Source organism: Elgaria multicarinata, chromosome 9 (genome assembly GCF_023053635.1).
Source record: "Elgaria multicarinata webbii isolate HBS135686 ecotype San Diego chromosome 9, rElgMul1.1.pri, whole genome shotgun sequence".
NCBI classification, from domain to species: domain Eukaryota; kingdom Metazoa; phylum Chordata; class Lepidosauria; order Squamata; family Anguidae; genus Elgaria; species Elgaria multicarinata.
The window spans coordinates 37,473,163-37,501,103 of NC_086179.1; the positions used below are offsets into that span (position 1 = coordinate 37,473,163).

General features: G+C 41.6%; 1 protein-coding gene across 4 annotated transcripts; it reads left to right on the top strand.

Moving 5' to 3' along the window:
• On the top strand, positions 1–27,693 carry TEF (TEF transcription factor, PAR bZIP family member). 4 transcript variants are annotated; one of them, XM_063133598.1, is made up of 5 exons: positions 2–259; positions 14,169–14,489; positions 18,684–18,904; positions 20,471–20,682; positions 22,392–27,693. In XM_063133598.1, exons 1-5 carry the CDS (start codon positions 157–159, stop codon positions 22,411–22,413), a joined length of 879 nt encoding a protein of 292 aa, XP_062989668.1. In that variant the 5' UTR covers positions 2–156; the 3' UTR covers positions 22,414–27,693. The 4 variants fall into 4 exon arrangements, with proteins under 4 accessions (XP_062989669.1, XP_062989668.1, XP_062989667.1 ...); XM_063133596.1 differs by lacking the exon at positions 2–259 and adding an exon at positions 12,450–12,718; XM_063133599.1 differs by lacking the exon at positions 22,392–27,693 and having other exon boundaries at positions 1–259; positions 20,471–20,686.
• Positions 27,694–27,941: the final 248 nt, after the last annotated feature.

Genomic DNA, 27,941 nt, shown 5'->3' on the forward strand with positions numbered 1-27,941 from the left:
TTTCACAGCCCTAGAGTTGTTTAGCCACTGAGCTGCAGGCACCTCGACTTCTGTTAAAGCCAGAGCTTTGATCTCAGACACGCACCAACCCACCCACGTGGCCCTTCCCTTGGGAAGAAAGAAAAGGGATTTCCCCCCTCCCTACCAAGAAGGGAAATGTCCAGCTGCGACAGACTTGGAGTCGCCCCTGCCATGGACTTTCCAGAAGTCCTGAAATCTCTCCTGGAATACTCTTTACCCTGGACGGGTGCTCTGAAAGGTAGGATGAGAGCCAGGGGACGGCGTGGAAGATGTATTAGCTTCACTTCGACGACTTCTCTCTAACTTGATTAAGAGGGCTAGCAACAAAAGAGTCTTTATTACCTCTAACTTTTGTCTCTAGCTTAAGTTCAGCTGCTAGGATTGTGACAACTGCATGCGATTACAAATGGCATGTGCCGACAGACGTCGTTTTCTATTGATGCTAAACTGCCTGTGTGTGTGTACAGGGTGGCAGAAGGTGTAGAAAGGGAGTGTCAAATAGGCGTGGATTCGAGTTGATCTCTCAATCCGAGTAACTTGCCACTGGAAGCGCGCTAGTCAGATAAAACTCTCTCAGGAGTTACCCCCACGTCAATTTCAGTATATTCTATTCCACAAGCTATTGGGCTGCTCTGATATACAACAACCATAACTTTACAAAGTCCCTTCCTCGCTCTTATTTCTTTGAACTTGAGAAGGGAAAAGATCCAGAGAAGAAGCCACCTTAAGGCTTCAACTTTTGCCTCTGAAACAGCCACAAAGACAAAGCATAGGTGAGCAAAAAATGTAAGTGAACAGAGAGATAAATTAAGTTGCTCTCTTGTTAGTGTAAAGTTGTGGTTATTGTAGATCAGAGAAGACCTATATCTTGTGAAATGGAATAAACTGAAATCAAGGTGGGTGTTTACGACATTACACCATCAAGGGAAGATTTCCCAGAGGAAAATCATTTAGGGTACAATCCTATGATTGTTTAGACAAAAAGAAAGCCTACAGCTCCCAATATTCCCCAGCCAGCATGTGACTTTTTGTAGGACTTTTTTTCCTGTCTAAACATTGGTAGGATTGCACCCTTAGTTACTTGATCAAAATTTGATTCACTATAGACTAGATTGGCACAAATGCTACCATGAGGTTTGTGTGTGTGTGTGCTTTCTGTAGTAACTGCATATTGGAGTACTGGCCAGGAACTTGTCTGAATACCATGGTGTGTGCCCTAGTTGTGCTCCTGCTTAGTTCATACAAGTAGGTGATCATGCTAGTGTACCAAACTTGTGCAAGAATGCAGCTGTTGTAATGAAGCAATATAAAGGGTATCAGTAGGAGAGCAGCGACAGCTAAAGCTTAGTTGGACATGTGTGCCATGGTGAAGATGCGCATAACGGAAAACAGTATACTTGTTTCTCATTGTTTTGCTGGTCCCCCAGCAACATTCTTCTAGTCTTCTTTCCTTACAGAAACTTCTCCAATAATCTGCTTGTATAAAATGGAGCCAGATGTCTGCACTACACTTGGAAGGAAAATGTGTGCAGGGCGAAGGATCAAATAATAATATGCTGACAATTGGTTCCTTAACTTGGGTATTCAGATCCAAGGGCTGAAATTACCTAGAGGATTTTATCTAAGTGCTGTGTGGAAAGGAACACTTAGGGAGCTCAGTGATTAACTCTCTGCTGGATGTAGTTTATCTTGGCTACTCTGGAACTGGATTCTTGGGTTATGATGTGTTGGCAACACCCTTTCAGGGTAACTTCCCTATCACTTAACCATAAAATCTTTCAGCTTTATGAAATTGGACCACTTTATTGGAGTACCTATACAATCCAAAGCAATGCACCTTTCTGGAATAACAGGAAAAAAGTAGAAGCAGGATCTACTTTGCACTCTCCTCTGTAAATTGGATGGAGCAAATCCTTAGTTTTTACACATTCTTTTATAAGAGAAGACTTCCCAATGGCTCCATATTCTCTTCCTACACACTTTCATCTCTTACCTGTCTGCTTTTTGCATCAGAACTGACCTTCTTCCTGCCCAATATGAAATGGTGCAAAAGTCAGTGTGGTTTAGCGGCTAGAGTGTTGGACTGGGACTCAGGAGATCTGGGATCTAGACCCCACTTAGCCATGAAGCTCACTGGGTGACTTTGAGCCAGTCACTGATTCTCAGCCTAATCTACCTCAAAGGGCTGTTGTGAAAATAAAAGGGAGAAGAGGATGATGATATATATAAGCTGCTTGGTTCCTTGCAAGAGGAACAAAAGTGAGATATAAGTGTAGTACACAAGTTTAATTGTACAACAGTTATCAGCTTCCCTGAATCCTCTGCTTGTTTATTTCACTGTCTAGGGCTAATGCTAAAACTAAAAGGGAACTGAATCTGAAGATATGAAGCAGCCAAACTGGGAAGGTGCACCTGGTGGTCTCAAACACAGGATTTAACACACTGCCCTATTAAATCTGCTTGTCACTCTGAACAACGAATTCCAGAGGAATCCTAGGTAAAGAAGCCCAGAATAAGCTGAGTCATCAATGGTCCAGCAGAGCTGTAAAATCAGTCCCTGTACATTATGTTATATGGGTGGCCCTTGCCTCATGGAAGGCTCCTGTGATGCCCAATTGGTGTATATCAAGTCCTGCTATGTGCAAAACTATATGCCTGTAATGTGATACAATCTGTGTCAACCTAATCTAGAAGTTAGCCCCAAGAGCGTTGCCCATGTGGGTAATTCTGCCATGTCAAATGGTAACCCTTTCACTTGACAAACTGAGGAACAATTTAAATAACATGCCAGGCAAGCAATAGGAGCTTCCCTGTGAGATGTCCCAAGCAGCTGGTGCCTTGTTTAAATTAGTTTACCTTGCCTTTACGTGCAGTGTTAGTGTGCCAGAAATCAAGCAGACACCTCATTGGTTTGCTAACATTGCACACATCGGCCCCATTCAGCCAACACGCTAAACCATGCTGCTTAACCACAAAATGGTTAACGGAATGCATGCATTCCATTAACCATTTTGTGGTTAAGCAGCATGGTTTAGCATGTTGTCTGATTGGGACCGCTATGACTGAGGAGATGGTTTAAACTAAGGAGGCGATGGGTGTGTGGAATGCTGCACCAATACATTCTTCTTGCTCTGAGCAAACTGGACTATTTTGTGTTTGTGTGTGTGCTTTACTGACCTCTACTGGGCAGGATCTACACTACTGCTTATAACGGTTTATAATGGTTATGGCAACTGTTCAGGCCCAGGACACATTACATATTCAATGAACAAAAAATCTATGGTTTATAAAACAACGTTAAGGACGTACACTTTTCCACCAAGCACCAAAAAGCGGGGAAATTGGGAGTTAAGGCTCGCCAGCCTTAACGCCACATCCTCCCTAAGGAGGCAGAAAGTACCAGTGAAATTCTCATTCTGCCAAAGCAGATAAACCATGAGGACAGGATGGAGAATAGGATATGCAGAGGTGACTGTGGGGTTGTGGAAAACTGATGACGAACAACTTAGAGCCACCTACTTCTTTTTTTGTTTAGAGCAGCCCTTCCCCAACCTGGTGCCCTCCAAAGGTGTTGGACTACGACGATCCATCATTGCAAGTCAGTATGTCCCATGGTCAGGAATGCTGGGACAGCAGGATGGGGAACGTAGGGCGGCGCCTCCAGGCAAGCCCCCCACCCCACCCTGCTTACCTGCTCTGTCGTCGTTGGGCCCAGGCTTGAACTGAGCACCCTGGTGCACCTGGAAGCAAGGCCACACTTGCAGCCTTGCTTCTGGGTGGACCCAGGGGCTCAATTCAAGTCTGGGCCAGGCGACGACGGAGCAGGTAAGAACACCCCCCCACACACACCTGGCCCCTTACCTGGACCTGCTGCCACCGCTGCACAAAGTGCGGCAGCTCCAGCCAACCCCCCTCCTGCCTGGCCCCTTACCTGGAGCCGCCACTGCACAAACTGTTGCGGTGGCAGCTCCAGGCAAGCCCCCCTCCCCGCACCCCACCACTTGCCTTCTCCGTCATGGCCTGACCCGTGCTTGAATCGAGCCCCTGATTCAAGCAGGTGCGGACTTGCTTCCGGGTGGACCAGGGCACTCGATTCAAGCCGGGGCCCAGCGACAACGGAGCAGGTAAGTGGGGTGGGCTGGGGTGGGGGCTTGCCTGGAGCCGTTGCTGCAGTTTGCACAGCAGTGGCAGTGGATCTAGGTAAGGGCCCAGGCAGGAGGGGGTTGCTTACCTGCTCCATCGTCCCCGGGCCCAGGCTTGAATTGAGCTTCCGGATGGACCAGGGTGCTCAGTTCAAGCCCGGGCCCAGTGACAATGGAACACGTAAGTGCGTTGGGGCTTACCTGGCAGCAGGGCCAGGCAGGAGGGGGTGGGGTTTCTTACCTGCTCCGTCGTCGCAGTCCAACACCTTTGGAGGGCACCAGGTTGGGGAAGGGCTGCTCTAAACAAAAAAAGAAGTAGGTGGCTCTAAGTTGTTCGTCATCAGTTTTCCACAACCCCACAGTCACCTCTGCATATCCTATTCTCCATCCTGTCCTCATGGTTTATCTGCTTTGGCAGAATGAGAATTTCACTGGTGCTTTCTGCCTCCTTAGGGAGGATGTGGTGTTAAGGCTGGCGAGCCTTAACTCCCAATTTCCCCACTTTTTGGTGCTTGGTGGAAAAGTGTACGTCCTTAACGTTGTTTTATAAACCGTAGGTTTTTTGTTCATTGAATTTCATGGCTTTTTGTAAAGGATGACGAAAGCCCTGCCCTCTTTTAAATGCGGTCACTGTAGTATGGCTCCTGCAGCTTTCACTGTTGTGATGAAGAGATTTCACCAGGTTCTCCATATATACAAATGACACCTGGTGAAATTCCCTTTTCATCACAACAGTGCAAGCTGCAAGAGCTATACTAGAGTAATCAGATACAAAAGAGGTCAGGGCTTCTGCAGCTTGCACTGTTGTGATGAAGAGGGGATTTCACCAGGTTCTCCATATATACAAATGACACCTGGTGAAATTCCCTTTTCATCACAACAGTGCAAGCTGCAGGAGCTATACTAGAGTAATCAGATACAATAGAGGTCAGGGCTTCTGCAGCTTGCACTCCCTCGCCCGCCGCGCGCTCACTTACCTACCGCTCCAGGCTTCGAAGCCAGGACGCTGGGGTTGGAGGCGGAGGCTTTAGAGTAACCCACCCGCGAAAAGACACTGACAATATTTGCTAGAGGAGGCAGCCATTTTCTCTCAATGTTCCAATATAGCTGATATAGTAAGAATGATGGAGACAAGCTGGAGAGGTTCAGAGGAGGGCACCCAGGATGATCAGGGGTTTGGAAACGAAATTCCATGAAGAGACTGAAACAACTGGGCATGTTTAGCCTGGAGAAGAGAAGATTGATGGAACCAGTTACTTAGGGAGGTTGTGGCCTCTCCCACACTAGAGGCCTTCAACAGGCAGCTGGAGAACCATCTGTAACGTATGCTTTAGGGTGGATTCCTGCATTGAGCAGGGGTTGGACTCGATGGCCTTATAGGCCCCTTCCAACTCTACTATTCTATGATTAAAAATGAATTGCTGTGATTCAGGGGGCTATGACAGTTTTGTTCGTTTATTTATAAGGGTGGAAACGGTACAGTAACTTTCAGAATTGTATCAAACTTATTCTCAGCAGCTATTCAGTGTCCCAATAGCTGAACACCTAGAAACTTATTCCATTGACAATGTGATCCAGACATCCCATGATAAAAAGTTGGCATGAAATATTTTTTGCAAAACTAGCAATAAATCATTATTTATTATTACATTTATATACCTCCCCATAGACAAAGCTCTCTGGGTGGTTTACAATACATTTACCTCATTACTTGAATATAAGGTTTAAATAATATCTGAACCTGGCCCAATGGTGCAATCCTATGCATTTTTAGACAGAAAAGTAAAAATCCTACAACTCCCAGCATTCCTCAGCCAGTCTTGCGGGTTGGGGCATGCTGGCAGTTGTAGGCCTCACCCCCTCTCAACATGCATAAGATTACACCCTTATGGACTTAAGAGTATTTCTTCATCTACCCCAGTGATGCTTCCAGTAACAGGATGCAAAAAGAGAAAATATTTTCAATGTATTATTTTAATTATTATTATGCCCAACATGTTTCAGAATGAAGAGCTCATTAACTTTTGTAAACTGCCCAGAGAGCTTTGGCCATGGGGCAGTATGTAAATACAATAAATAAACAAATAAATTAATCAGGGGGTAATCTTTACAATCCCAAATTCTAGGAAGCAGATAAGCCAGCTTCTAGAGATGTGATCCAGACCTCTTCAGAAGGGGGAATAGTGTTAATCCAGACCTCTTCAGAAGGGGGAATAGGGTTTTGGTCAGTCTAAATTGTCTCCAGGGTTCCCTTACTCAGTTCCTCAGATCACAAAGAGCGCTTTGCCATGGATTCCTATGGACAAGTATGGTTCCTCTATAGAGCTCAAACATGTCTAAAGTGTCCTATTTTTAAAGAAAGACTGTGTTTTAAAGAAAGCCTTCTCAAACCTTAGAGAGCCTTTTTTTTAATCTTTAAAATAAAAAAGGCTGCAAAGGGAGTCTAGAAGGATCACGGTGGTCTATGAAGTAATGTTTCCTGAAGGAAGAATATTGCCACAGTTAAAATTGAAGTTCTTAAATAAATAAATAAATTATTTTAACTTAATTGCTTTTCCTTCACCTAAGCAAAGATGAGGTTCTAATAAATCTCCAGTGGAAAAGAAAGAAACTGCCACTATATTCCTGCATTGAGCAGGGGGTTGGACTCGATGGCCTTGTAGGCCCCTTCCAACTCTGCTATTCTATGATTCTAAATACTGACATTTCTGCTGCAAACTAATGCCTGCTTTTGTTTGTTTTTAAAAGAAAGTCTGAATCATTTTACTTATAATAGAAAAGGATGGAACTGCAAATAGCCTAAAACTGTTTAAAATTAATATCTAGACACACAGAACCATAGAATAGCAGAGTTGGAAGGGGCCTACAAGGCCATTGAGTCCAACCCCCCCCCCCCCACTCAATGCAGGAATCTACACTAAAACATCCCTGACAGACATCCCTGACAATGTCTTAAGAGAAATATTTTTACAGAGTTTTATCCATACACACACCCAAACTCCCCCAGTAAGACTTCGAGATTAACACTGCAAAGGCTGGAATCTGTACAATTTTCAAGCGTGCAAGCTAAATACAGTTCACACCAGCACCCATGTACCTGCTTTTGCAGTTGTCTTGCTACTGCTGCTGCAGCACAGAGCTACCAGCTTTAGACATTGTTGTTTTGCAGCAATCCTTTGCAAACCACCATGTGAGTTTAAGGGGGAAATTGCAATTTTTTTTGCAAATTAAGCACAATTAAAGCAGGATGCATGAGAGTACTTCACAATAAAAGCTGATTTTAAGGTGGAAAACTTCTGAGTCCTTTGCATGCAATTTGCAGCGATTGCAAGGTATAGCGCTGGTACAATAAAGCTGTTAAGCAGCCAGCCCCCTACATTCACCTAGCCACCATCCCCCCCACCAACCCCCCTCAGTCTTACCACCTTCTTCTTCTTCTTCTTCTTCTTCTTCTTCTTCTTCTTCTTCTTCTTCTTCTTCTTCTTCTTCTTCTTCTTCCCCCCCCTCGGCCTAGGCAGGGAGTGGGGGGGGGGGGAAACGCTTCCAGGAAGTTCCAGAATGCGTCGCACAGCCCCCTCCCTCAGCGTCGATGGGGCCTTGTACTTGCTCTGCAGGATCTTGCAGGCAAAGTACAAGGCCTCATTGAGGCAGGGAGGGGGCGGAGACGCTGGGAGGAAGCCTGGGCCCAGCTGTGGTGAACTCCTTGCAGGGCTGCAGGCCCGGGTGCTAGAAGGAGGCCCTGCCCCCCCCAGAGGATGGCCTTGCTTGCTCCCAGACTCTCTCTCACTCACTCCCTTCTCCCCCCTCCTTCCTTGGAACCTGAGGCGCATGCGTGAGCTTATCGGAGTCCCATAGGCTAACATTGGACGCAAATAAATTAATAAAAAATCAACGGAAGCAGATATTTTAAAAAGAAAGACCATTCCATCAATGAGGAGGACAGGGGAACACAATCCCATCAATGGATTGGAAGGTAAGGGTCCCAATTTGGCGCTGTGAGCAAAAAAAGGTTGCCAACCAGGAAATAAAACAAAGCAGATCTGGACAGACATACTGCCCCCCCCCCCATTTTCTGCTTTAAACTCCCACCCAGCCCTCAATATTGCAGGAATCTCCCTGAAACACGCAGGGAATGTAAAGCCAGCATTTCTTTCTGGCAGTACCGCATTTCAGAAAGATTCCTGAAATATTTTTTATTTTAGGCTGCTAGGTTGACCCACCCCCCAGCAATTCCATTTAACATGGCGGAATGCTCGTTTTACTGACGGCCCTTAACTACAGGAATCACTACTGTGATTCCTGTAATACTGTTTTCATAACGTTTTTAAAGTGTTATATCCTGCTTGGTGTATATCGGGCCTATGTTGTCCGCTTGGTTTTCCCCACACCACTCACCTTGCTTGATGCAATTTTCTTAAAATTTACCCCCAAAATACTCTTTAAAAACACATACACTTAAACAGCTTCAAAAAGACAGGAGAAGGCGGCTACATTATTGGCATAAAGGCCAGCAAATCAGTGCTGTACACTCCCAGCTTCTGTTTTGAACCAGAACAGGTTTTCACTGAACTCAATCTGGGAAAGAAGTTGTAAATCAGTCCAAAATATATAAAACGTATTGCTGCAACAAGCTTACCTCTAAAACTAAGTACATCTGTATGCCCCCCAATAGACAATGTTATTTTTTCAGACAACAATGCAATTTCCACCTCTGATGTCTGATGCAGTTCTTTGCAATACAACTTTTACATGAGCTGTTCCGATTCTCAGAATGAGAGACACACCATTACAATGGATTGATTTTCTCCATTTTGAGGGAAAGGGAGTGAACAGGGTGCCTAAAATGACATTTATTAACTGATTACAATTATTCTGCTTTTAGTCTTCACGCTTTCAAAGCAGCTTACAATGTTAAAGTAGTTCTAAAAACTTAAAATGCAATAAAAGTTTAACAGCAGCAGCAACAGAATGAAGTAAAAACATATGCATCCCCAGAAAAAGATGCAGAATATGACACTAAGGGTGCAATACTATGAGATTCACCCTTGATACTTATAAGCTTATGAGTATATAGCTTATGAATATCCAGTACAGTACAGAAGGCACAAAGATGGTGATCCTCGCCTCTGCTCCTGCTTTGCATTTTAGCAAGATGTGCTTTTTTACCTGTGTAGCTGAGGCACTTCAGAGGAGGAAGGAGAGGCCTTGGGACAGCTCATATCCTAGCCTCTCCAATTCCACCGCCCACTGGTATGCCCCCTTTACTTACTCTCCATTTTGCAACCTCAGAGAGGCAGCTGGCACAGTTCTCTCTGTGCTGGTGGGGAGCTTGGATTCCTGGGCCTGAATTTGGAGCACTATCTCTAGCCTCTGATCCAGGAAGCTGAAATATCCTATGGCCCCAGAGACTTTGTCTCGGGGCCATAGGATTGCTCCCTCCAAGGCCAGTATTTTTAAAAATTCAGAGCTTCGGCTATGGGACAGTATATAAATTTAATAAATAAATAAAATAAATAGACAGCAGAGTCAATACCAGACAAACCTCCTTGGGGGAAGCTTTCCAAAAGCAAGGAAGTGCCACAACAAAAAAAGGCCCTTTACCTAGACACTACTTACCTCACTTCCAAAGATTGGAACTTGGAGAAGGGTCTTTGAGAAAGCTCTTAATGATCCTGTTCAGACAACATGCTAAGCCACAGTGATTAAGCACTTTGAGATAAACATTGGGCCTGTTCAGACAACATGCTACGCTATGGTTAGGCCGCTAACCCTTTTGCAGCAAATGGTTTGTGTGTTTAAACTGTGGTTATGTAGCCACCATAGTTAGGAATGGTTCACACAACATATTAAGTCTTGTTTCACACGACATGCTAAGCCATAATGTTTAGCTCAAAATGCTTAACAGCCATGGCTTAGCACGTTGTCTGAACAGGGTCATTATGGCTTAGCGTGTTGTGTGAACCATTCCTAACCATAGCGCCTACATAACCATAGTTAATCATGCTCACTAACCATTTGCTGCAAAAGAGTTAGCGGCCTAACCATGGCTTTGTGTGTTGTTGGAATATGGCCAATATTTGGTCAGGTTCATGTGGTCCTTTGGGTTTAAGACTTTAAAGGTAAGAACCAGCACCTTTAATCATTCATTTCCAAGCACAATTTATGCAGTTGTTTCAAGATGGGCATGATGTGATCCATTCAACTAGTCCCAGTTGGCAATCTTGTTGCTGTATTTTGTACTAACTAAAATATCTAGGTAGTTAAAAGGCAGCTCGATGTACAACACATTACAGTAGTCTAATTGTGACTCCTGAGAACCAATGTAAGCCAAACTTGAACTTAACAGTTCCCCATTATGTGATATATTCTGTAGTACTTATTATTCCTATAGAAGAACATTTCATGGATTCAAATGTAAAGGGATTATTATTTATGCAGCACCATCAATTTTCATTCCACCTTACAAACTTTTATAAGCAAAAATAGACTTGTCCCTCCTCCCAAGGGTGGGAGAGGTAGCAGGGGCCTACAACAACAAAAATAAAGGTAGGATATTGGCTATTCCTATGTGCATCTGGAATACCAATGTCAAGTTTCAATTGGAAGCAACAGGTGCTTTTGGAGTGTGCTCCTGCCATATTGTTTCTGAAAAGTCTCTCGGAAGTGTGTAGGGACATTAAATTCTTATCTTATATCTCTGCAAAATAGCATTTACAGTGGATTAAAATAATACAAATGCATTTAATACAAAACAGCATAAAACCAGTTCAAACAGAATACACCTCCTCTGTGGAACAAAGTACATAGGGAGGTGATGGATTGTCTTTTGCTGGAGGTGCTTAAGTAGAGGCTGTAGTTGCAACTTGCATTGAGCAGTGTCTTGGACTGGCTGACCTCCCAAGATCCCTTCAAACTCTGATTCTATATTGAAATCAACAGACTTTGTAGCTCTAGGAAGCTTGAGAGAGGCTTTTTATAACTGCTTGAAAAACTAAAGAGATTCTAACCTGTCAGATCCTGCTGGGGAGTGAGCTCCTAAACACAAATCCTTCTATTGAAAATGCTCTGCTCAATCTTGCACCAAAATCACTGGCACCTAAATGCAAAGTCTCAATTTCTACAGAGGGACATACATGGAGGGAAGTATTCCTATCACCACTACAAAGTTATGTTTGTGGCCTTTTAGAGTGGTCTGGGATGAATTTTACTTGAATGTGCGATGCTAGTAATGTGTCTTCAAGACATTTCAGAATTTGCCTTGTATCCTACAAGAATTATCAATTTAATCCAATGCATTCAATCCAGTGAATTGAATGGCAGCAATAAAACATAGGCTTTGACTGTCAGATGGAAAAATACTTTCTCTTCAATAGCAGACTGTGTGTTGTTGTTTGTGTGTGTGTGTGTGTGTGTGTGTGTGTGTGTGTGAGAGAGAGAGAGAGGGGGGGTTTGGCCCATTCAGACAACACACTAAACTATGGTAAGGCCACTAACCCTTTTGCAGCAAATGTTTAGTGAGCTTATTTAAACCATGGTTATGTAGCCACCATGTTTAGGAATGGTTTGCATGACACATTAAGCCATAGTTTAGCTCAAAATGCTTAACCATGTAGTCTAAACGGTCGCAGTTCCTGTTGTGTCTTTAAGGTCATAAAAGTTTGTGTGCACTAGTGTCCAAGGTGCAATTGCTTCTCCTCCTGCTTTATCTTGCTGAAGGCTTTCCTCCGTCCCAATAAAAGAGCTGTACAATCTCTAAAAACCTTGCCAAGTCTTTTCTGCGCCTAGTTGGGTCTTACCGCCCTCTAGCCCCATCGCACTTCTTCCATCCTAAGACAGCCTTCTCTCTCTCCCCACCCCCACTATCTTTCACGCGCAGGTAAAAGGCTCCGCCTCCTCCTTCTATAGGCTGCTCTCAGAGCTCTTGTACGCGCACCACCACACAGAGCCCTCCCTTCCACGCTTATTTGAGGCGCGGCCGCGCGCAGACTCTGAAAAGCAGCAGGATCCTCAGCGGGGCCGCCAACGCCTGGAGCGGGGAAGGGGCGTGGTCCCCCATGCTAATCAGATGCTCACCCATCCACAGCACGTGCCGGGCCTGCGTCTCTAGTGGCCGCGGTACTAAGCCGACTGGTCAGACCCGCCTTTCGGGAGGCACAGCCAATCGCAGGGCGATGTGTGTGTGGGCGGCAGAGCTGAGGCTCATGAATAATAAGTACATTGGGGCCCTCGAAGGAGCCGCCGTGTGAAGCGGCGCAGGCGCAGTCTTGATATCGGTTGGCGGTGATTTTTTTTCGTCTTCTCCCCTTCCTCGGAGCCCCCTCAGCTGGCTTCGCTTGTCGCTTCATTCTTCTCTGGGCCCGAAGCGGGGTCTCGGGCGCCGCCAGCTGAGCCCCTGAACGCGAATAGCATGTCCAGCCGTGCCGCGCCTCAGGAGACGGCGGCGGTGGCGGCGGGGGGGACCGCGGCAGCCGCGCCACAAGAGCGGGGCCTGACAGGCGCCTTCCCCTTGGTGCTGAAGAAGCTGATGGAAAATCCGCCGCGGGACGCGCGCCTCGGTGAGGGCGGCGGGAGCGCGGCTGCTGTCATGTCGGGCGCTGCGGAGCGAGCGAGGGAGCCGGAGAGTGGGAGGGGCGAAGGCGAGGCGAGGCGAAAGGAAGGGCTGCCTGCCTGTCTCTTCCTCCCGGTGCTGGTGGTGGTGCAGGTCGCATCCATTTTGCTCTGGCCGCGGCGCCCTGGTTTGTCCTTCGTTCCTTCCCGCCCATTGCGGAGAGGTTCTTTGCTTGCGACTCTGGTCGCTTAATTCCCTTAATTTCATATTTCAGTGACTCAGGACGCTTAAGTCGGCGATCCTGTGCACACTTACCTGGGAGTAAGCCCAGTTGAACAAGACAAGGCTTGCTTCTGAGTCAACAGGTCTGTTCAGAAGGCACCTTAAACCCTGCTGGTTAAGGTTTTTGGTTAAACAGCAGGATTTCAGGTGTCTTGTGCGATGCGTTTTGCTAAATCCTGCTCATTGCTAACCACAGTCGGACTGTCTGCAGCATGGCTAGTAGCTCTAACCATGGCTTAAAGTGTTGTGTGCGACAGCATGGCTTGTGATTAGTGCTAATAACCCCAGACAACCACAATTTCGCTAACCACACAGCCCGAAGTGTCATCTGAACTCGCCCAACACGTGTAGGACTGTATTGCAAGGGCAGCTGGAGACACTGAGTGTGGACTGACTTATAGCGCAGCTGCCAATCGGAAGGTGAAAAGGGCACGCAGTCTATCTCCACCTGCCTCCTTGACCCCCAATTCAGGGAACCCCCTCCCCCACAAGAAACAGATGGGGATTTTATAGGAGTTCAAAGGGCTGCTATTGTACAATATGTTCAAGGTTGAACTGCAAAAAAGAAAGAAAAAAAGAAGCTGTATTTTAAATGTGTTATTTTTGGTACTTCATAATAAACCAGAGATGGAGGTGTTTCTGATAAATTATCACATGTGATCTGAAATGGACCTTTCTAAGTGGCACAGCCAGAAACAAAATTCTTCAAGTTTCAAAGTGGATGTGAATGTAGTTCCCCTTTCATATGATATGGCATAGTTGGAATTTTATTCAGAGGCTCTCCTGTAGATGTACATTGCAATGTACCTGTTTCCATGACCTTTCCGCTGAATAAGTCTGCCTGTGTGATTGTTTTTTGTGTGTGGTATTTTTTATTGGTTTTTGTGTGGTATTTTTTATTATTATTATTCTCTTCTTTTTTCTCTTACGCTTTTACTTTAAAAATAATTTTTGGCTTACTGTGTGAAAGAACAAAACTAGCAGTAAACCATTCGTTTCCTAAGTTCAGTAGCAAACATGAATATTCAGACTTGCTTATCTTCAGCAAGTGTATCTTGGACCATGATATTGTTTAGTAATTCAATGATGTACATGTGTGAATCAGTCTTAATAAAAAAAACTCATTGTTATGTGTAGTTTTTTTATGAGATGAATAGCATCTGCTTTGCTTTTAGATAAAGAGAAGAAGGAAAAACTTGAGGAAGATGAAGCAGCTGCAGCTAGTACAATGGCAGTCTCTGCCTCTCTTATGCCTCCCATCTGGGACAAAACTATTCCTTATGATGGGGAGTCTTTCCATTTGGAATACATGGATCTGGATGAGTTCCTCTTGGAGAATGGAATCCCTTCCAGTCCTACTCACTTGGATCTGAACCAGAATCCACTCCTGCCTGTGGCTGAGCTGGAAGGAAAAGAATCTGCCAGTGCTTCTGCCACTCCGCCCCCATCATCTTCCACAGTGGTTTTTCAACCATCAGAAACTACCACAAGTGCAGGTATGTGTAATGTTGGAGGGGCAAGGGAGGATGTATTTTAAAATTGCTTGAGATATGTGTGATCAGCTACTACAGAATCTGAGACCAATATGATTTTCATTTACCTTTCAGTTCTTGTTAATGTGAATCTTTCTTCATCACAAAAATAACTTTATATATTTGTTTATGTATTGGTTTTTCAGTTATGTTAAATGAAAACAGCAAGACACAACAGGTAAATATATAAACATGGGTGGCAAAATCTGCAATTCTCTGCACTCTTTATTTATTTAAAGTATTTTAGCCACTTTTCCAGACCACACCCTCACAAAGTGGCATACAAATATGAGCATGGTCAGATAGAAAACATAACAGCCACAGTAGCAAGCATAGGGAATACTTTGCAAAGCTGCTTTGACTACACAAACCAATTACAATTCAGTTGAAGGCTCTTTAGTCATAAAAGTCTTTACTGCTTGCCTAAACGATTGCATAGAAGGGACTAGGCATGTATAAATAGGAAGGGACCCTTGCATACACTTGATTAAGCCTTTTTCAACTCAGTGGAATCTACATCTGAGTAGGCATAGATAGGATGTACATTGCATTGTATAGCAAGCCAATCCAGACTTGTCAGTGCAACTTGGCTTGCTTCTAAACTGATGCCTTTTAACATTGCCTTTCCACAATCAGGAGAAAGTGAATTAAATGGTGATTCTAACTCATACTTAAAATGGTGCTATGTTATCTGAAATGCAAGATCCTGCTATAATGGTTACTTGGACTTAAGTCTTATACACTACGTATAATGACAACTGTCCCTTTAATTATAAACTTTCTCCTTCTGCCCTTGTAACTGCTTCCTGTTCAACAGGGATGCAGCATTGCAGATTAATTACCCCTTAATAGGCCTTAGATACTTAGTTCCTGTTCTGTGTCCCTTGGGTGTGTATGTGTTAATTATCAGTTTCCAGAGCAATTGCTCAGTTAAAAATCTTATTTGTTTTATGTACAACTGCCATATTCCAAAGTAAGTGTTCAGAATTTTTTTTTTTTTAAATGAGCAATTCCTTCTGTTGCACAATGTAAACTAGCAGCTCTCCCCATTGCCCCACACAAAATGGAATACGAATTGAGAAATCAAGAGCCATGTAAGGGACAATTCAGTCCAGCCACATTACAGGGGAGAAGCTATAATCCGGAAGCCCCTAATTTCAGGAACAGTAATCCTGAAAGGCCTTAATAGTGCTTCACCAGTTATACTGGATTACTTTGCAATGCAATTGTTTGATTAGGTGGTTCTTGTACAAATCAGTTTTGCGGGAATGGGGGGGTGTAATACACCATGTTGGCAATGATGTCATTAGGAGTCTCTAAAAACAAAACACTGAGTGAATAAAGGATGGCAAATCCAGACAGAACAGCTACTATGGAAATTACCTTTTCCTCTGCTACTAGCGACCATATTTTTCCTCCATATTATTATTATTATTATTATTATTATTATTTATTTATATAGCACCATCAGTGTACATGGTGCTGTACAGAGTAAAACAGTAAATAGCAAGACCCTGCCGCATAGGCTTACAATCTAATAAAATCATAGTAAAACAATAAGGAGGGGAAGAGAATGCAAACAGGTACAGGTAGGGTAAGCAGGCACAGCGTAGGGTAAAACTAACAGTAGAAAGTAACAGTAGAAGTCTGCACAACATCAAGTTTTAAAAGCTTTAGGAGTGGTGTAGATGTGCAGAAAATTTTGAAACTTTGAAGAAGTTCAAAGCTCAAGCTTTGAGCAGCACGGGAAAGGTGAAGAGGCAAAGGAGAGGTTAATGCATATACCCACACTGTGCATGTAATGTGATACAGTGTGTATGCACATGTAATCATGCTTACTCCTGTGTTGGGCCAATGAAAGGACAGGCACAGAAAGTTAGGAAAGGGGCTGAAAAAAGTCAATGATAGTTAGAGGAGGAAGAGGAAGGGAAGCTGAGGAGAAAGAACGAAAAGGGCACCGGAGAGTGAAAAGAGAGAAAAATCTTACATCATATGTTTTCTACTTCAAACTTCAAGAAATGGTAAACGATCTTTTTAAAAAACATTCTCAAAATACCACCCACTGTGGTGACACTACTACTACCCAAAAATATGATGATGGCTTCAGTTCCTGCCAGACCTATTATTTATTTATTCCTTGTACTTTGTCTGAAGCTCCTTAGAGTGCCTGTTGCAACAACTTATAGTACTAGTCCTATTTTCACAAACGTCTTCTTTGAGAATCACTTAAGACAGTTTTCAATGGAGTACTCCCATCAGACATGGGCATGCTGAGAATTCTGAAAGTAGCTTGGCTTTTTTTGTTTAGAAACACAACAATAACAACAAAAAGAAGGCACGGAAGAAAATTAAAAGTAGGGAGAGATTCAATACTTCCATTTTAAATATATATGTTAATAATAGCAGACCATATATCTAAATACGCATCCCTATGAAAGTTACAGCTGTAGGAAATACATTCAAATGTAACAAGCAGTAAGATCTATTGTCCATTGAATGATAGTGGCGGGTGTTTATTCTTCCAAATCTGAAGTATTAATCTCTTTACAACTGTAAGGGCTCTCAGGATCCACTTTTGCTGCCCGTTAATCCCCACACCACAGGGATGTAATTTAAAATCATGGACATCTGCTATTATCACAGACTTCTCAAGAACAACATTTATACAAGCAGTGACTTCCAACCAAAAAGGAGCCACTATAAGACATGTCCACATCATATGACTCAATGAGGCATTGTCGTCACTATATCGCCAGCATCTGGCAGAACTAACCAGCTGCTTCTTAACAAGCCTCTGTGGTGTCCAATATACAGGAAACATCAGTTAGGTTGTAGGTTGGCATACCAATGTCTGCTTCAGAGTAAACATAGGTACAAGTCATTCCAGTATTATGACTTGTCATAATGGGAGTGACATTTAAGTGCCCTTCCTCAAGATAATAGCAATGGTCCTCATTACATAAATTATGTTAGTGATATTGTCCCGTTGAACACTGCCCATGGTGTTGAAAGGAATTTATTTGTCTAGAAATCATGGATGTGTTAGTAGCTCTTTACATAACTAGTGTAGTTCAACATAGGAACAAGATGAAAGGACTTTCTCAACTACACTTTTCCTGTAGGCCTGGAAGATGTATTTGTTTATAATTAGCATTTATATATCACCTTGTCTGCTAAAAAGTCATCAAGGCGATATACAACAATTTAAAACAATAAAACAGTAAACCATAGAAATAAGAATATTAACAGTGGTAAAAAATATTACACTACACATTTTAAAAGGCCAAATTGAAAAGATGTGCCTTTACACCCTTTCTAAAATCCAAGACAGTGGAGGCCAATCATAGATCTTGAGGGAATGCATTCCAGAGTTTGGGAGTGACACAGAGAAGAAAGTTCTTTCATGCATGTCCGACAAACAGGCCTCTGCAGGTAATGGCGCCCTCGGAAGTCCCTCTCGCAGATCTTAATACACGGACAGATTCATAGTGAGACATGAGTAGGGCCAGGATCTCTTCTCGATCCTCCCAGAGTGCAGGACACGGAATAACGGGCTCAAGTTAAAGGAAGCCAGATTCCAGCTGGACATCAGGAAAAACTTCCTGACTGTTAGAGCAGTGCGACGGTGGAATCAGTTACCTAGGGAGGTTGTGGGCTCTCCCACACTAGAGGCATTCAAGAGGCAGCTGGACAACCATCTGTCAGAGATGCGTTAGGGTGGATTCCTGCATTGAGCAGGGGGTTGGACTCGATGGCCTTGTAGGCCCCTTCCAACTCTGCTATTCTATGATTCTATGATATTACCACATTCAAGCTGGTACATAGAGATTATGGCAATTGAGATAAAACTGCAGATTCTGGCTTCTGGGGATGTCTCCATTCACCTCAGATTTCACATAAGTGAAATAATGGCACAACCCAAATCTGGATCCAACCCATTCTTTCCCTGCCTTAATTTAATTCCTTGTTTTAAGTTGTTTCTTTTGTATCTGTTCCTAGATATTAATTCTCTTGGGATGGAGATCTCTGCTCTCATTCTTTTGTAAAGTGCCATGTACATAGTGGGCACTAAATAAGTATTTTCAGCAATGGGCTTCCTTTGACACTTTCTTGGGATTCACACTGAATTGCTATTGCAATGTCTCCTTCCTTTGCCAGAATCCTCACCAGATAATGAGCGACTGACCCCCAGCCCTATTGATCCAGACTGTGTTGAGATTGATGTGAATTTCAATCCTGACCCTGCTGATTTAGTGCTGTCCAGCGTGCCTGGAGGTGAACTCTTCAACCCTAGAAAGCACAAGTTTGCTGATGAGGACCTGAAACCACAGCCAATGATTAAAAAAGCTAAGAAAGTCTTTGTCCCTGAAGAGCAAAAGGTAACATGCTTATTTTATCACATGTTAAATTAAAGTATTTTCCTGAGTTTCTTGAAATGTTGTTATTGCTTAGATGTGTGGTAATATCCCAAAAGTTCTTGGAGTCAGGTTTCTTCTCTACAAGGTAAATATTCAGCTCTGATGTTCTGGTTCATAGTACTGGCATTTCCCACAACTGGCCCATTTTGACCCATTGGGTTCTTTTTCTGGTACAAAGAAAATAGCAATGTGAAAACATTCTGTTGCATGTAGTACAGAGGTGGGCATGCCGTTTCTCCTGAGCGCTGCATTTGAGGTCCGGTGATTGGTTAGGGACTATGCATGTGCACGCAAATTCATGCATGTGTGCACACAATGCACATTCTCTATCACGTACACACTCTGTTCTTCTGTGTGTGTGTGTGCACCCTACGCTCTCTCCCTCACTGTGTGCAGGGTTTAACCCTTCCTTCCTGTTTTTCCTGATGCTGCACAGAAAGAGAGCATGTGTAGATGACTCCTTTTGTTTCTCTTTTTCTGCAGCATCTGGCTGTGGTGATGGCATTGGTGGTACAGGGAGGGAATTGGGGGGCAGGCAGGGCACCCATGGAGAGCCACAATTGCCCATCCCTGATCTAGTGCATCTGTTCTTGCATTTCTCAAGCAAATCAGTTTACCCCTTCTAAAACAACAGACATAGATGCCACACTTGAAATTCTGCGTAGAATTCTGGTCACCAAACCACAAAAAAAGATAAGGTTACTATGTTTGGAGTTGTTTAGTTTAGAAAAAAAGGAGAGTAAGAGGCGACAAGATAGAGGTATATAAAATAATGCCTGGTGTGGAGGAAGGGAGAAGTTTTTCTCCATTTCACATAATACTAAAACCTGAGATCATCCCATAAAACTAAATGGAAATTCAGGACAGATAAAAGGATGCACGTCTTGACACATCACATAGTTTAACTATGTAATTCACTATCACAAGATGTAGTGTGACTTACCAATTTAGCTTTAAAACATGATTAGACAAGTTAATGGAGAATAGGGCTATCAAAGGCTACTAGTCATGGAGGCTATATTTTACTTCCAGTATCAGAGGCGATATGTCTCTATTACAAGTTGTTGGGGGACAAAAATGGGAGGGTACCATTGCACTCATGATCTGCTTGTCGGCTTCCCACAAATGGATTGCTGGACTAGATAAGCTTTTAGTCTCATTGAAGAGCATGGCTCTTCTTCTATTCTTATGCTTTGGTTATTTCAAACAAAATTAGTTTCCTCTAAAGTTTGTTATATTGGTAAACCCAGCTGTTGAAGTGTATGATCAGCAGTGAAGCTGTTTATGTGTTCTTTCTGATTGTTAACCAGGACCAGCCTAGTGATTGTATTCTGAACTATGATTCTGAATATCTTGAAAAGCAGCTCCACCATACTGCATCACAGTGGTCTACTGGAGCATGGATAACAGCGGCCCTAGGGTAGAGTGGGGTTGCAGTAAGCCATAGTTGGTCAAAGGAGGAAGCCAGGTAATAGTTATTTTGATACTTAAAAGAACTAAATGATCAAACTGATTATTTCCTCCTAGGACGAAAAGTATTGGACAAGGCGGAAGAAGAATAATGTGGCAGCCAAGCGATCTCGTGATGCTCGGCGCCTGAAAGAGAACCAGATCACAATCCGAGCTGCCTTTCTGGAGAAGGAGAATACAGCCTTGAGGACTGAAGTGGCAGAGCTGCGGAAGGAAATGGGAAAATGCAAGAACATTGTCTCTAAATATGAGAGCAGATATGGACCCTTGTAAGCAACCGTTTTCCCCTTATTTTTCCCCTTGGATTGTTCTGCATTCTATAAAGACTCATAGAAGTAATGTTTGTGGTGACTTTGTGTATCAGTAAGCAAATCCACTGTTGCTGAAACAACCTGGTCAGGTACTTTCTGATCCTTGTGTTGCAGTATGTCAGTTTTAATTTTTTTTAACAGTTTAACACATTTTGAGAACTTGGCATTTCTAATCAAATAACACTAATTTGATGACTTGAGGAATAAAGACTAAATTGTCTAGGTTGCCAAACTGGCAGGGCTTTTATACTTGCTGTTTTGATATTTGAATTGGAAGGAAAATACTTAGTGCAAAAGTAAAACAGATTGTATAATGTGGAAGAAATGGTGCTGGGGAGAATTATGAAAGAATTGCTCCCTTCCCTAAATTAACAAAATGTGTGCAGGATTAATCATAGTTTTCTCTTATTCATTTGAGAAAAACATACACATATTTTTTCATTCCTGAATCATTTGATTCTATAAGAACAGAAATGTGGATTAGTGAGTGTGCATTAATGTAAACAGCACTGCTGTAGCTCTGTTCTGAACATTATTATAAACACTTTTGGTCTTTTAAATTAGACGCCTTTTCTCGTAACTGACTCACCTGCAATTTATTACTTTTGATTTGACAACCTTTCTCTGTTCCTTGTGTTAGTGTTTTAGCTAACTTAAATGACCAATGAAGCAAATTCACTTGAATAACCATTCATTTGATATAGTAAATTCTGCACTTCATTCTTCAGAATGAATTATTAATGTTTTCTGACCTTTTTTGTAAGTAGCGTGACTATCAGGATAGGTTGTCTTAGACCCATACAAATGATGCTTTGCTATAGGCTCAGCTCTGACCTCTTGATCAATATAAATAGGGACCCTATAACTTTGATACAAACTACTTAATTATCTGTTATATTGCCTTACATCTGGCTTTTGTGACTGCTGTCTGTCTTGTGACTAAAATCTTGTATGATTTAGCTTTTACCTTGAAAAGAATACACAAAGTTTTTCCTGTAACTGTGAATAACTGATAATATCCTCCCCCAGCTAAAGCAGCATACATTTCTATATAATAGTGGGGAGGTTCTCCAAGGCCATCACCTGCAAGGATAAGTAAGAACTTCAGTAAGAAAAAAGTAAATTGCTTTTTGCATAATTATATCGGATCGAATTCAGTTGTACACATCAGAATGCACATGGAGGATTGCTTGTTCAAAAGCATCCCCTCCTAACAAAATTTCCTGTAATGCATCAAAGAGAGGAAGAGGAAGCCTGAATGTTTAAGTCAGCTTTCGGGCATAATAAAGGTGGTTCTTAAAAATAATGTTTGGGACAAAATCAATTAGATATGCTATAGCCAATAGCTTCCCTCTGTTGTGCACATATACCCTGACTTGCAGTTTTTGTTCCTTTCAAAGGGAGAACAAGTAAGTTTCATAAAATCTTTCAAGACTAGGTATGAATCAACCATTAAGACAAGTTCTATTCATTAATAGTATTGGGAAGCAGTCTAATTCTTGGAAGTTTTGAGGACACCAGAAGTTGGCTTTGTTTCAATGCTCCCCAAATACTTAAAATATTATTTCTTTTATAGTGGGGTAATTGATGACATCCATGCCAGTGCAATGTAAAAAGATGCTGTCTTATAAATAAATAGTCATATTCTTGCTTTGCTTTGTTTAAAGTGACTTATCCGATTCTGAGTGATGCAACTTTAAAGACTCTTAAAATCACAAAGAAACTAAAAACTACACATGAAACCACCTACCGTCAGAGTGAAGAGTGAAAGATGTGAGGTATTCTACACAAACAACTGATGACCCCGCTTCCCTGCAAGTACCTCATCTGAACTACCCAAGGGCTGAGCATGATGAAAAGGCTAAGGTCTCTAATGCTACACTTCTCTTTGTACTGCTGTTTTCCCTTGTTACCACAGTCTGCAGTACAGTTATTAACTCTTTTTGACTACACTTGGTGCTCTTGTCCTTGAGTTCAGATTGAATAAGTAGTGGCTATATAAGGTGATACTTAGATGGAAGAAAGGGGCATGTCTTAACTGAAAATGGCTTAAACTATAAATCTTCAAGAATTATGTGCTTGTTTTTTTCTCATCTATTCTTTAGAATGGATGTCAATGCTGCAATTAAATCCTGTTACGCAATTGTTTCTTGTACTATTGGAACAGAAATAGTATAAGTGGAAAACATACTAAAACGAAACCGGGATGCTTTAGGGTGGATTCCTGCATTGAGCAGAGGGTTGGACTCGATGGCCTTGTAGGCCCCGCCCAACTCTGCTTTTCTATGATTCTATGATTCTATGTTTTGGTGCACAATATACAACCAATATATTGACTGAAATTGAAGTAATGGGAATAGCCAGCACCCCAAGATGCACTATATCTTATCAAAGTTTAGTAAATATGATGCACCTTATTTTCCCAGCTGATAAAAGCTGACACTAGGTTTCTGAAATTAGCACTTTCTCTTAAGCTCACTGACCTCTGATTATACTAAGACTGGCATGCTGATGCATTTTCGCAGTCTTTGCTTTATAATAACACTAATATATTTCTGTTTTCTTATTTTCATAAAATATTTTAACTGGGTAATGATGAGTGAGGATGATAATAAAAGGGCAGGTTATAAAAGAATAATAATGAGGCTACCATTCATTTTGCCCTTTTGCTGTCACCTACTTCTTAGGTGGTGGGAAATGTGAGCTCTTGATTTCTAACTTCCTTTTCCTCATTGAAACAAATTGCATCAAATTCTCTGGAGTCTTGCATCAAGGTGGGGGTAGCCTTCTGGTTTCCTCATCTGCATAAATATTCTGATTTTCACTTCTTCCTCCTGTTCCTGTACAGTATTAGAAGCAAAAAAAAAAAAAAATTCTTAAGAATTTTTAAATTTAACTGAGTGCCTAAAGTAGTATGAGTGTTGGATTCATAAACCTTCTGAAATGTCAGAAAGAGCACAATGGAAAATCCGTCATGTCTCTGCGGTAGAAGAAACTATTGATAGGCCATGTAGGTAGCGAGGTAGGATGTTGAAAAGAGGGATTTCAGTTGTGTTGAAATCCCACCCTAAGAATGATCTCAATTCAATTTTTAACTTATCAGAATAATATATTTGTTGATATATTTACTACTAATAAGCACAGCCTGTTAATCAGATATATTTGAAAAGCCTTTAGAGGTTAAGTGCCTCACTGTTCAGTGGTGTGTTTGAGGAATAGGAGAGCAATTTGGAGAACAGACTCCCCAACAGACCATTTTTCCAGATGTTTGGCCAAATAGTTCCCCAAATTGGGTAAAATTCACACTAGCTTGTTATAGGAGCCTTATGGCTGGATTAGCAGCTTTGCATTTGTTGATTGGGTTGGCATAGTGGCAACTGTCTTAAAAGTGTTCTACTTTCTGCTTCAGAAGCTGTAATTGACAGACAGCTCTCAATAAAACCATGCTGGTAGATTACATTTTGGAAAATACTGATGAGCCTGCTGTTTTCAAAGTGCAATCCCAACAAAATTAAGAGCAGATTTAAGAACAGTTTTTAATTGTTCCTAATTAACAAACCAGTATGCATATTGTTTAAAACTTCTTGACTGTGGACTGTTAAACTCTCTAAAGTCTTAGAGGCAATTATTATAAAGATTAAATATGATAGATGAAAAGAATCAACATACTAGAGTTCTAGTCCTAATCTAAAGACTCTGTGGCATATTCTTGCAAATTACAGCTTTCCAATACTTACATTTACTACATTACAAATGACTCTACATGTTTCCCCAGCCATACACTTTTCTGAAGGTTTTACAGTTGAAAAACATAATAAAATGCAATCTATCTTTGATTTTTACACATTGCTGTATAAGCAGAAATACTAAAATACTTCTGCTGTTTTGTGTACCTTTATGTCATTGGAAAATCTGTAGTAGTGGTGATGTGATTTATGGCCTGCACATATAAAACCTTCAGCATCATATTGCACTATGTTTTAAGAAGTGCTATAAAATAATAAAAATGGCATGTAAATAGCCATGTGTTATCTGCATAAATTAGTCACTTTGAAGACTTACACCTATGTTATACTTAGCTACAAAATGGTGCAAAGGTTATGTGTGTGAGTATCTCTCTGCCTCGGTGTAGAAAGATGGCAACACTCTCTGAACAGAATAGTTCTAATGCTTAATTCTTCTCAGCCACAAGCAAGGAACACATGAAAGTAAGTCATGTTTCTTTCTTAGGCTGCAATCCTAGACCCACTTACTTGGAAGTAAGTCCCATTGAACTCTCTGGGGCTTAGTTCTGAATAGACATGTATAGGATTGCAATGTTATTCCTTAAAATTCGTAATTTCTTTGTAAGAGGTGGTTATAAATCATGAGTCTAATTAGGCCTGCCACTTTTTTTCTTTTTGCAACTCTTCGACTTGGTACCCAGTTTATGGTGATAACAGTAGAGAAGAACAGTCTTAATTTGCATTAATGTTTAAAAGTATTTGTCCAAAGAAATAGTGCAGGATTCAGGCAGTAAGTGTGCAAGCTCTGCTACATACTACCTATTTCATTATATAATGGAATGACCTTTAATAGAAAACTGGAGTGCAATATGTATTATTACTGAGCTTGGTAGGATGAGTTGATGGGCAAGAGTTAACTCTGTATGGATTACTCAGTTATTACCCATATGCCACTGAATAGCCCTAGGATAATCACTTCTAAATTTATTCTAAATATTAGGGAGAAGCAAATAAATTTCTGCATAACAGTGAATTTGTTATGGTAGTCATCACTTATTAAATTAGAGAATAATATATCCATTTTAACTTCATTTATACATTAAACTATTCGTATTTAAAAATAATAATTTAGGAGCTAATTCTCTTGTTCATAAATATTTTTTGACGTGTATAGGCTTAGCATAGGCATTTAACCTCTGTTTAGTTATTGAATATTCATGTGAGGTTTCTCCTTGCAGCTAGAACAATGGGTTAGGTTTAAGGGACAATTTTTGTGATCTCTGTGCAAGTTTCATGTGAAATTTTTGATGGAGTTTTCCCTTTATCATTACTTTTGTAACATTCATTTAAGAAGTAATGGAGACATTTACTTAGTGCTGTAGATACTGAAGCCTTTATAAGCTTTGATATTAAAACCTGTGATAATAATCTTGGTTGCTGTTTTGCATAATTGTTAAAATTCCCAATGTCTTTGTGGGTATGGATGTGTTGTTGTTTTTTAAAAAAATATCATTGGATTTCTCCATGTCCTTATTGTGCTGTACTTCCTAGAATAACCAAGTATTCTAGATGTAAAAGTTGCTTATGGTACTACCTAGTGGACAGTTCTGTTCTGTCAAGTGTCAAGGTAACCAGATGCAGTGGAAGAGAACCAGCAGTTGAAGCTTATTGGAATACAATAGAAGTGTTAGAATAAATATACTTTGAATAGCCAGAAGTACCAGAAGCTGCACAGTACCTGTTTCGTTTGTTTGTTTACAAATATCCCAAACATCTTTGGACCACAAGCTCATCGTTAGTTAAATTACTCTTTTTTCCCCAAAGAGGTTGAGTGTATTTTTAAAAACAAAATGTTATGCTGTGGGTTATTCATCCACAAAAGGTAGCTATACAAAACTGAATTTGTTATATCATATTTCTACAGTGACAAAAATCTTAGAAATATGTACTGTACCAAGGAAGAGGAGACACATTATCTATCTTGTTCTGTAGGCAACCTCACTTCCTGCAGAAACATGTAGGCCAAGTTTACTTGTCTTCTGTAACTCTTCTGCTAAAGAGCCACTTCATGTATCTTTTAGGTGTATAACCACTTTTTAATTGCATATGTAAACATGTGTAAAGTGTGAATGTGATAAATATGTGTTTTCAAACACATGTGTCCCATAAGTACACTTAAAATATATTGCTTTTATGTGGAGCTTCCAATGGTCTCCCATTTATTAAAGGATTAGCCAGGTCTACACCTGTTCAACTTCAGCAATGCTGCAACCACAGGTACCTTCAAACCATTTATTGACTGTATTCAGATATAACACTAAACTGTGGTTTACAAGAATGAGCCTAGCCTCCCCCAAACTCTCACACTCTCCTATGTGGCAGTGAAGAGTTCAGAAGCTTCTACTTCTGTTTTATATTAACTACAATTTAGAGTGTCTCTGAACCCTAAATGTAGTAATAAATAAAACCCCTAACCTGTTATAATCTTAATTATAGTTGGTGAAAACAAGCCAACGTCATAAACGATGGCTTGAAGGTGGCCATTAATTGTAGTTAAGGCTAACCACAGTTTGTCCAGGTTCAGCTGACACAGCAAGCTGTAGTTAATAAAAATCCAACCAAAACCTTTTGAGATCTTTCTGGCAGTTACAACAAAGAAGGAGTGGGGAACACACAAGACTAGGGTGAGGGAGGCTAAGCTCATTCTCATAATGTTAAACCCTGCTTTGTCTTTATATCTGATGCATATCACTATGTCCCATCAAGTAATGTGTAAAATAGCCCTTATGTTATGCTCAAAATTCTGTTTATTGTTATTGTCTTTCATAAATATGACAAATATAGTATATCTGTAGTCCTTTATATCAAATGTATACCTAAATCCTTTTGGGCACAATCCTATCAGGATGACAGTAAGCCACCGAACTCTGAGACTTATAATCATCCAATGCAGAGCCAAAGGAGTAGCAGAGGTGATCTTAGCCTCTGTGCTCCTCCCACTCTCCATTTTGGCTAGACGGGTTTTTGCCCATCTAGCTGAAAGGCATGGAGCAGGAGAGAATGAGAATGTGTCATTAGACGGCCTCCCCAGTCCTCTCCCCACCAACCAGCATGCCCCCTTACCCTCTTCTCTGAGGTTGCCAGTGTGGGAGGGAGTGGGGAGCTGGGATTCCTGGCTCAGAGGTTGGAGTGCTGTCTCCAACCTCAGATCCAAGAATCCAAACTATCCTATAGCACACACACACCCCATCTTAGGGGCCATAGGATTGCTCCCATTACGTTTTTGTTACAAGTTGTCTGAAACAGAATGGGGGAGAGGTACGAGACTGATGGCTGGTTTGGTGATACACATGTTTGGTAGTACATGTGTCTCATTTAAATTGAGAAGCAGGAAGGCATTTAGGCTTGCCTATAGCTGCAATACATGTTTTTTCTATATTACATCTATCTTCCCTACCTTTGTTACAGAACATATTAAGTGCTTGAGTAAAT